The 10,274-nt window shown below is 33.2% G+C and overlaps 2 protein-coding genes across 3 annotated transcripts in view; both read right to left on the reverse strand.

The window, feature by feature from the left end:
* The window catches only part of LOC110268310, a 2,539-nt gene extending 775 nt beyond the window's left edge, over positions 1–1,764 (reverse strand). Inside the window, exons 1-5 of the mRNA XM_021114361.1 lie at positions 1,577–1,764; positions 947–1,045; positions 726–849; positions 252–365; positions 66–122 (exon numbers count right to left, since the gene is read on the reverse strand). Of these exons, the coding sequence (XP_020970020.1) occupies positions 66–122; positions 252–365; positions 726–849; positions 947–1,045 (394 nt within the window). The 5' untranslated portion in view covers positions 1,577–1,764. The remainder of the gene's footprint in view (positions 1–65; positions 123–251; positions 366–725; positions 850–946; positions 1,046–1,576) is intronic.
* LOC107623089 (transcription factor TGA2.2) lies at positions 2,723–8,705 on the reverse strand. 2 transcript variants are annotated; one of them, XM_016325230.2, is made up of 13 exons: positions 8,593–8,687; positions 8,366–8,458; positions 7,954–8,107; positions 7,404–7,490; positions 7,099–7,175; positions 6,781–6,978; positions 6,320–6,394; positions 6,042–6,101; positions 5,359–5,436; positions 5,190–5,241; positions 4,754–5,025; positions 3,715–3,963; positions 2,723–3,286 (listed from the first exon to the last, which is right to left on the reverse strand). In XM_016325230.2, the coding sequence occupies exons 3-13, from the start codon at positions 7,958–7,960 to the stop codon at positions 3,140–3,142; spliced, it is 1,302 nt and encodes a 433-aa protein (XP_016180716.1). In that variant the 5' UTR covers positions 7,961–8,107; positions 8,366–8,458; positions 8,593–8,687; the 3' UTR covers positions 2,723–3,139. The 2 variants fall into 2 exon arrangements, with proteins under 2 accessions (XP_016180716.1, XP_016180717.1); XM_016325231.2 differs by lacking the exon at positions 8,366–8,458 and having other exon boundaries at positions 8,593–8,705.

The raw sequence follows: 10,274 nt of genomic DNA on the forward strand, positions 1-10,274 counted from the left end.
AGTAGCTTACTCACAAATCAATTTACTAATAAACAAAAGAGACAGGTCATTTAAAATCATCAAACCTGACTCTGGGTTCCACCGAAATCTTTTACGGCTTGGACGCCTAGCTGTAGCTGTACCTGAAAAACACCATATTATGGTTAAAAAAGATTAATTAACAAGAACCTAAAATGCATAATAAACATCAAAACATTTTCTGATACAGGATGCAACCGCTGCAGTGAAAGAAAATTCCAATGATTTCATACCTCGAACCAACTCCTTAGGGAATTCCTTGAACACTAAAATCTGCGATAAAGAATCACGAGTAAATGTTGTCTTGTTCCTGTCAGAAAATCTTTCTACATGCATCCTTTTGTTCTCTGAAAGCAAAAGCAAGAAAATTTGTACATCTAATGAAGTTTTAACTTCTTAACACAATAAATGCTAGTATTCTTGACTTCCTGTTGGGGATGGAGAAGGCATAAGCCAGATATTCAAGTACAAAAATGAATAGGATAGCACACGAGCGAAAATAACTAAAAAGTTTTAGAAGCTGTATGTGCAGCTTTAGTGGGTACAATTACAATTATGTGCTCATATTCCATTCCAGGAGCCAATTCACTCTTAACTGGTGTGGCGATGTGTAAGTGTATATCATAAGCTCTATGCCTCTATGATTACTTAATGGCCAAGATAAGTATATAATGCATACAGAAAGAACACAGAAGGGTTAAGGTTACCTTCTGTTTCCTCGATAAGATAAGGAGAGGCTTTCCAATAATTTTGAAGCCTGGCATTGCGTCGTAACAAGTCCTTCATGAGAGTATCATCATGATTGACTTTATTAGAAGGCAAAGTAACATCCTGCAGAGAGGGCAATATTGATAGCAGTTAGCAGCAAGAAGGCTGGAGATTAGGGACGGGATGCAATGGGAGAAGCTATGCAGTTTCAGTTAGTCACCTCAGGAAAGAGTTCAAACTCCATTTCTCTCGCATATGTCATCATGCCGCGGCCTCCTCCCCATCCCCCTCGGCCACGTCCTCGTCCTCTGCCTGACATCTGCCACCATCACAATTTTAGTGAGATAACAACAGCAACATAATTAAGGAACCATTTTATTCGAAAACCAGGGAGAACGAGGGCACTTGATCAAGGTAAACACCATATAAACAAGCTATGAAATAGAAAGATAAGCAGCGGAGAACATGAACATAGCATACGGCTCAAACCATATTTGAATAAATTATAAATTATATTAACTCAAATACTCCCAAACCAAGCCAAAATGCAGAAAAACTTGCCTTTCAAAGTGAACGCTCACATGCAGTTATCTTCTATCGAAGTTGAGAGTTGAAAGCTGTTATATAATAATTTTGTTAAACATATCAAATCATCTAACTATTTTTAACTAGTAACTTCACATGAAACCAACTGCACGTGAGTTTCTACCCCCTTTCAAAAGAGAAGCATAAGATCAAACAGATGGTGAGCATCTAAAAATACAGTACAGAACGGAACCATGCCACGATTAATTGATCGATCAAAATCAATTTGCATGATGTTAAATGAAAAAGAGGAACTAATACTCACATTGAAAGGTAACTATGAAATTGATGATGACGTGGCTCCTTGTGGTTGAGTTAAGTTGAATTGAACTGCGTTTCTCTCTCACTTCCTGCTGGCGGCACCGCCGGTTTGTAACCGAAGCAGGTAAATTAAAACCGAAACATAATAAAAGGGAAAGACCAGCGGGTAAGGAATTTTGAAGTAACAAACATTTTTGAATATTTTTCATTGAAAAATACTATTAAGTATTTGGATATTATTTTTTTTTAAGATTTATTAGAAATAAACTGCTAAAATAATACTCAAAAATTAATATTATTTTGTGTGATAAATTAATCCTTAACAAATCTAAATATTAAAATTATTATTTAAAAAGTAAATAAAGAAAAATAACAATAGCTATTTAGAATGTGTCATATGTTATACTCTTAATATAATACGTCATACTTAACTACAACACATAAAAACCAACGAATTATTATTTAAATGACATATCTTTCCATCCTCATCTAGAAGTCTTGAAGTTGAGTTTCACTCCTAATTTTGGAAAAAAAAAACTACGATACAAAAAAATAATCAAATAAATTCAGTTGGTTAAAAAAAATTATTGAACAATTTTTAACTCAGTTGGTTAAAAAAAATTATTGAACAATTTTTAACGATCAAATTAACTCATATAATCTTTTAAAAATTATATCTAAAATTTCCTAATAATTTTTTTCTCCAAATCTTAGTTTTATTATATTATTTTTTTTTTTTGTTTTAAAATCATCTTAATAACATGGGGTTAATAATGTTTATAACAAGCATATTTTATTGCCTTTAAAAAAATAGTTTTTAATAATTCAAAAGTCAAAACATTTAAAAATTTGATAACTCAGCATATGTCTTTTGTATACTCTTCCAATTGGGCACTCCTTAGCAAACATAAGTTACAAGCTATATACATAAAAGTTTAATTTTGATGCATTGACCGTGTAAAGCGTTTTATACAGTCGCGCAATCACATCCGTTCTTTTGGATGACCATTCATCCGGTCAATGTGAAAAGTAATTATGTTTACTGATGTAACATTATGTAATTGGATGTACATATAAAACTATTTTATACTAACAGTGCATCAAAATTAAATTCAATAATATAACGAATAATGAATATGTAGATGCTAAATTAAGAATTAAAGAATTTATTAAATTAGGAGTGAAGACCATTTTCTTAAGATCCACAAAGATGTACAAAATCACAAATACAGAAAGACAGAAAAGTGCAGCAACAGAGCCAAACATTCAAATTTATCCAGCCCAACATTTTCCTTTTTGGGGGGTATGAACTATGAACAACCATGAGCCCCTTACAGCTGCTATTATAATGTACAAACATTATTAGTAGTGAACAAAATACATACTACTTGTCACCAATTCAGTTTCTAAATAATGGGGTGATTCAGTCAAACACTAACATCAGTAACATGAAAACTACAACACAAGAAAATTGTTAATAGTTCAAACCTATGGTGACCAAGTAGAAATGGTGCCAGAACCAAGAAAGTTTAGTTTACATACTATTTAGTATTTACCACCCACATTATTAGTCTCTTGGGCGGGCGAGCCAGAGGGAACTAAGAGCGCGCAGCCTTGAAAAATAGTCATGTATTGCAAGGAGAGCACGAGCCGATTGGCGAGTAGTCAATATGCGGTGCATTTGTTGCAATGTCTGCTGGCGCAAATTGTCAGCCTGGTCGATCACCACCGTAGAAATGAAGAATTTAGTTGGTAGTTATAAAATGGATGCGTTTGACATAATTAATTTTCATGAAATGCAGTCTTAAACTATAAATTTCTTGGTCAATATTTCCAGAAGATGTGGTAATGGCACAGATTTGTTTGCCGATAACTACTCATACGAAGATATCTTCGTGTGAAGATGATAGATAAAAATTGTTAAATGGTTTGACATATTTGACTAAATCATTTCATATAATGTATCACCATCATAACTATCATCTTCACGTGAAGACATCGGGATGTGAATAGCTACCTTGTTTGCTAGGTGGAAAATGTTTTTTATCAATTGCAAAATTATTAGGAAATCAAGATTTGAATAAAAGATACTTTGTTAATTACCAAACTGAACCTAAAGTTGTGAATGTAAGAAAACCTTACCTGCCGAATAAACCCCTCCAGTGTCCCTAGCTTACCCATGGCCATGGCCATTTGACCCATGTAATTTGCGACATTCCCTGATGAACCGGATGAGCCAAGTGATCCAGAGGACAAAGTCTCTGCAAGAGATTGTTGCAGTGCTTCCATGCCCTGAGACAATGCATCTTCTGCCTGTTGAGAAGACTGTTGTAAGTTGGTAATACCTACCAACTGCTGCTCAGTGAGAGGCTCCAACTGATTTACCAGGAGCTGCAGCCGAATTTGCGGAATTCAAGTCAAAGAGTAATGAAAAGAATAAATGAGCCTAGATCTCATAAATGAGAAAACCGTTACAATAATTACAAGGAAACAATGTATTAAGGAAGTTTAAGACAGACACAAAATTGTTTATGCGAGCTATCGTGCATAAATTCAAGTTAAACAAGTTTTTAAGGTGAAGTTTGAAACTTGATAGGTGTTTCTTTTCAACCAGACACTCGGCAAGCTACAAGATATCTTCATCTTCAAACTAAGTTTATTTATTTAAGGATTCAATTCAGTTTCAGGGACTCATTATCTACTAACAACCCATAACTAACCCTTATCTCCTAGAATATATAGTACAACCTAGGAATAAAATTTGAAATTGGAAATAAAGAAAAAGAAACAAAGTCATCAGAAGGTTTTTTTTATTTTTACTACAGAAGAAAACTAAGAGTAAAGAAGGAATGATACTGTCTAAGAATCACAAACTTTTAATCTCATGGCATAAAGGTTTGTTATTGAAGAACTTGTATTATTGATGGAAGTGTTAGTAGGCTTGGCTTATACTAATCTTTGAATCTGAAAATTATGCTGCCTTCATTCGTGTTTATTCAATATAAGAGACAAGATGTAACATCATTTAGCCATCTCTTTTACAATATCTGCATCTGATTTAATCCTAGAAACATGTAAGAGATTACATTGTATGCTATCACGAAACACTATTGCTAATAAAAATCATAGACCTTAAAACAAACTATGAGAGCCACAAACAAAACGAACACGATAAGCTTACCTTAAGGAGTTCAGATGACCGAAAGCCACCGAGCCACAAAAAACACCTCTCAGCTGGGGTTTTCCACATGCCAGACAACAGGTGGAAGACATCAGCCTTAGCTGCAACGCCCTTCAGCCGAAATATCTCATCATAATGCGCCAATATACCATCAATAATCATTCGAAGTTCTGTATCACTTGCATGAGAATTTACAGCAGCTCTAAGCTCATTAATTTGTCGATTCTGCTCTTCCAGCCACCTTGCATATTCGACATCGAATTGCATGGCCCCTGTGAAACAATGTGGTGATGATTATTCATCAGATAGGAAGATCGAAGAGATAAAATGTTTCCTGTAATAGCCTCTTTTTAACATAATAACTGCCACTACTTATAGAAACATTCTGATATTAGAACTTGTGGAATGAATGCCATAGTTTTAGAAAGAATGATACCATTGCCGCTCATTGAATGTGCTTGATCACCTGAACTTGATATGAAGATTCCCTAGAGGAAAGGAAAATGAAGTTTTGGCTTGAAGTGAAAATGACTGGAATGCAAAAGGGACGGAAACGGAAAACAGCAACAACGAGAAAATAATTCCAAGGAATAGCTAAACCACACCTGCTGCCTGGCTCGCTGAAGCTCTTGTTCCAATTGCGTCAACTTCAAACGACTACTTTCCAATTGTTGAACATAAGCCTGTAGGAGTAACCAGCTTATGGTACCAACTCTTGAATATAATGCACAAGTGGGGAAATGTAAAATAACTATTTCCAATGACTAAAGGATAGACAAATAAGCAATAGACGAATTACTGGATTCTGCATTCGTCCACTACTAACGAATGAAGAGTTACCATAGCAAGGCCTGCTACCCTGGAGGGACTTCAAAGGGATACTTTAAAACTTCAAATTAGTAAGAGCCCGAAGAATGGTACCCATTGGTGCATATTTAGTTATCGTAAAAGGAAGTACATTTGGAAGAACTATAATCTCTGTATATAAAAGATGAAAAAAACTGAGAGAATCCACAACGTACAGCCAGCATAATCTGTCATTCCAAACAGATTGTCCTAATAATACATACAACCACATAAATAAGAATAAGAATTCATATCATCATGAGAATAAGAACTAGTGACAAGATATCCTTAGATTTTGTGTCTGCCAACTAAACATGAAATTCTTGTGTTTCTTTCTTGTCATTATAATAGGAATCTTTATATGGAACAAGTACAATAAAAGGACACATATTTATACTAATATAAGAATAAATATTATCCGAAATATAAAGTATAATCCTACTTTCTTTCGCAATCGGCTTTTCCTTGCAGCCTCACGATTCTGAGCAAGCCTGCGGAGAGTCTGTAACAATGAAAAATAACCATGATGTGACCCAAAAAAAAAAAAAGATTACCCTTACGGTAAAAGTTAGAATGAAATAAATTCTCAATTTGATGTCATTTTGAACATATGTATGGAAATAGAGGCGAAGATGTTGTGCATTTCTTGAGAGGATCAATGTGATTACATATATCTCTGGAGTGCTAAAATGGAGATTTATTCTTCGAGATATAAATTACCTTCTGATCTGTTTTATCCTTTGATCTGTCACTTGAGTCTGAAGCCACAGCAGCAAGGGATTGACTTCCATCAAACTGCATAAATATCGGAATGTCAATAACATCAGCAGAAAAGGCATCTTCTCTGCTTTGTGCCTTTATGGAACCAAAAAGGAAAAGATTTTTCATTTATTCTCATGCATTATGGTTTTTCTTTTCAATAAATTTTCAGCTCAAACTCAAGGAGAGCAAGCAAAGGATTACATAGCCACCACCAAGCCTCGTCATGCTTGGCAGCCGGGGCTAACAGCCTCAGTATGTTCAAATGCTATTCATAATTTTAGATTCAGATCAAGCACAGCTGAATCCATGAAGTTCGACCAGAATCAGTTCCTGTTTGTGCAAACCTCGAATATGGATTTGAGATTTATCGATTGAACTTAGAAAAGATAATAACATAACAGGTGAAAAGGAAACATCACCCGCTGATTCTTATCATCGGTATCGGCATCTGTAGAAATATCAGTTCTAGGACTGGCATCAGCCATGGCAGACTCTTCCTGGTTTTCTGTATCACCACTTGGTATTATAATGTGATTTGTTGATTGTACCTTTTGTGCCAGCAAGCTCAGTCGGTCTTCTAGGTACATAAATGAGCTTCTATCAACTGAAATTGGCAACTAAATTGAAACAGGAAAATGATAGAAAAGTTACAAATAAGTGGGTTGTAAACACAGATTCCAAACACATTATTTACCAAGCTGAAAATCAGTTAGGTAAAAAGAACTTGAAATATTCACCCTATCAGAAGTGCCAAGGTGAACAGGACCAGGAGAAATTGTCTGGCTACTTACTTTCAGCGACCTATTTACAGGATCTGAATCATATACCACAAAAAGTAATTAGAAAATGAAAGGATAGAGCATGATTCCTACAAAGATCATGTTCCTATACATCAAGCTCATCACCCAAGTAACAGCATATATGCATTTACACTATCTTTTTAACGAGCATCATCATGTAGTTCCAATCAATGTTTGTGAACAAATAATTACAAACAAAAACTCCAATGAAGATGATTTAATGCAGAAAAAAAAATTCTTACTTCCATTCAATTCGACAGCATTCTCCAAGTGATTTCCAATTGATTGATCAAAGTCGGACAAACAAAAAGAATCAACTCTGCTTGCCTCTGTATATATGAAAAACCACATACAAACAGAAGTCTTTTAAATTAGAATGCAGCAACAGCCTTCTAATCTGAACATAGGATATTTATTGCTTCTTGCAGTTTGATGAAAATATCTCTAGGAACCCACATTCACATAAGATATGAGATTCTAGAAGAAAAGGAGAAAGAAAGAAAAATGAACTTATTCAGAGTTAGAAGCATCAAGTCCAATTGTTACACCAATAGGCAATAGCTCATAATGATTAATCAATACCAAACAAAAGATGCATAGAGTTATAGAAGTTGAACTTCTGGTTCAAACAAACTGAAAGTATCTATGATTTCAAAATTCCTAGTTAGTATCTCTTCATTATTACAAAGGAAACCCAATCTATTGTGAAAATCATATCACTATCTAAATCATACACATTGAAAAAAAATGAAAAAAAAAAAAAAGCAAATAGCAAATAGCAAATAAATATACCTGGCATTGGAATTGGGCAAATGAGAATCCAAATTCAGCATTCTATGCCAGCACCACACCGCACATACACACACCCCTTCTTCAACAAAAATTCCTCAATTGAGTTGATTCCCAAAATGATATCAAAATTTAAAACCTAAAAGGTGAAAAAACCCTGCAACAAATAAAAACAACTCACGGAATCAACAACACAGTACTCTACTTTTGCTTCAAAATGACGAAATTAACCAACAAAACTAGCTACCAAGACTATGATAGCACAATCTCAAACAACAAACATAACTTGCAAAGCTAAGAGACATGCCAAAAGGATAACAACTTTAATTCAACCTTTTAAAAAAAAATTTATAAAAAAAAAAACCTAATAAGCTGTGTCACAAGATTTAGAAGAATCCAGAATTTGAGTACTCACTCTCCAACTCACGGAACACGATAATGTCCCCACGGGAAAAGAAGCTTCAGAAAAAAGTCAAACTTTGACGAACCATAGACTAATAATTTGACCCTGAATCAATAAATTTCAATCATAAATATATAAATCCAACTTCATTGAAGAACATTGGAACACACCATGGTTATATTTAAAGTTAATAATCGTGCACACATTATTTCTTTCGGAAAGTGAAGAAGGGAACCAACCTTGGAATTCAGATGATGCGGGTTATGATGAACAATGATGATGCTATCTGTTCAAAGTTTATTTTGTTGTGCGTGAATATTTATTATTATTATTATTATTATTATTATTATTATTATTATTATTATTATTATTATTATTGAATTAAATAAAAGTGAGAAAAATCAATTTGGTTGGTTGAGTAAAGAGCTGACTCGTCTGCTTAAATAAATATTGGAAGTTCGAATCGCATTTTATGTATGCAGTAATTTATTAATTTATGGTAAATCGGTAAATGAGACTCAAATGCGCGCAATAAATTAGTTTTTAATCTGTCGAGTTAGATAATAGCGCGAAAAAAATAATAAAATAAAAGTGAGAAGAAAGAGTAAGGAAAGAGAGCTACGTATGGATCATTCCAATCTATATATGTTGTCTTCTTCTGATTCCAATGATTTAAGTTGTATAAAAAATTAACACTTGATTTAATATTATATCTAATTAGAGGTGACAATAAATTGAATAAAAATTGGATTTAAACTCTAACATAATCATATTTACAGGTATAAATTCCTCGACTCAAATTATTATCCTAAATTTCTGAAAAAAAAACTCAAATATAACATTTAATTCTTTTATAATTTATAATATCAAATTTTGATATCTGTTTTTTCTCCTTACACTGTTTACTTAAGTATGTCAGAGATATGCTGACACACTAACAACACAGCATCTCACAGATTACAGCTATCTTTCACTTTCTTCAGTGTTGGAGCTTGGATCCTCTACAACAAGTTACAGTTGTCATAAACATGCACTTGCCCCCAATTTTTGCCACCAAAATTACTTTGTTTTTTTATGATTATTAATTAATGAATTTTTTATTTTTGAAATTTTAATTTGTCTAAAAATAATTAGACCTCTAGATGAATATAAAAAAACTATATTATTTGAGAGATAGTTTGTTAGCAATTATCTTTATCAATTTAGAATTTAATTGAAAATATCATTCTGATACAAAAATATTAAATATTTAAATAAATTATGTAAGAATAAAACTATTTATAAAATAATAAAAATCCATCTAATATCTCAATTCTCAAAAACATAGTGTCTATCATAGTTATTAAAATCGGATCGATCGGTTTGATTGAAAAATCAGTAAATCAAATTTTATATTAGTTCAGTACTTAGACGGTTTAAGGTGAAAAATTCGTATGAATCGATCAGATCCACCTTAAACCGAATTCGTTGAAAATCAATCTGATCGAACCATTCAGAGGGCAAACATATGATGCACCAGTATTCTGTAGTCCATCGTGCTCCAAAATAGTTTAGTTGGGGGTTCAAACCCCTTTCCGCCAAGTTAGAAGCATCATTGATGGCCACTAGGCTATAATGCACCTTATTAACATAAATGCAAATTATACTACATGTAGTTATCTTTCATCAAATAATTTACTTATATTTAATTTATTTTAATTTTAGTTATAGCATTCAGAGGGCATGCACCAGTATTCTGTAGTCCATCGTGCTCCAAAATAGTTTAGTTGGGGGTTCAAACCCCTTTCCGCCAAGTTAGAAGCATCATTGATGGCCACTAGGCTATAATGCACCTTATTAACATAAATGCAAAAAATGCAAAATGTAGTTATCTTTCATCAAATAATTTACTTATATTTAATTTATTTTAATTTTAGTTATA

This window comes from Arachis ipaensis, chromosome B10 (genome assembly GCF_000816755.2).
Source record: "Arachis ipaensis cultivar K30076 chromosome B10, Araip1.1, whole genome shotgun sequence".
NCBI lineage: Eukaryota > Viridiplantae > Streptophyta > Magnoliopsida > Fabales > Fabaceae > Arachis > Arachis ipaensis.

What these genes read in the sequence shown, in the direction of transcription:
- LOC107623089 (XM_016325231.2), bottom strand. An exon ending in AAAGCCGATTGCGAAAGAAA is followed by an intron (nt 5,437 to 6,041) that starts GTAGGATTATAC and finishes TTACTCCTACAG; the next exon opens with GCTTATGTTCAACAATTGGA. An exon ending in ACATTCAATGAGCGGCAATG is followed by an intron (nt 5,026 to 5,189) that starts GTATCATTCTTT and finishes ATTGTTTCACAG; the next exon opens with GGGCCATGCAATTCGATGTC.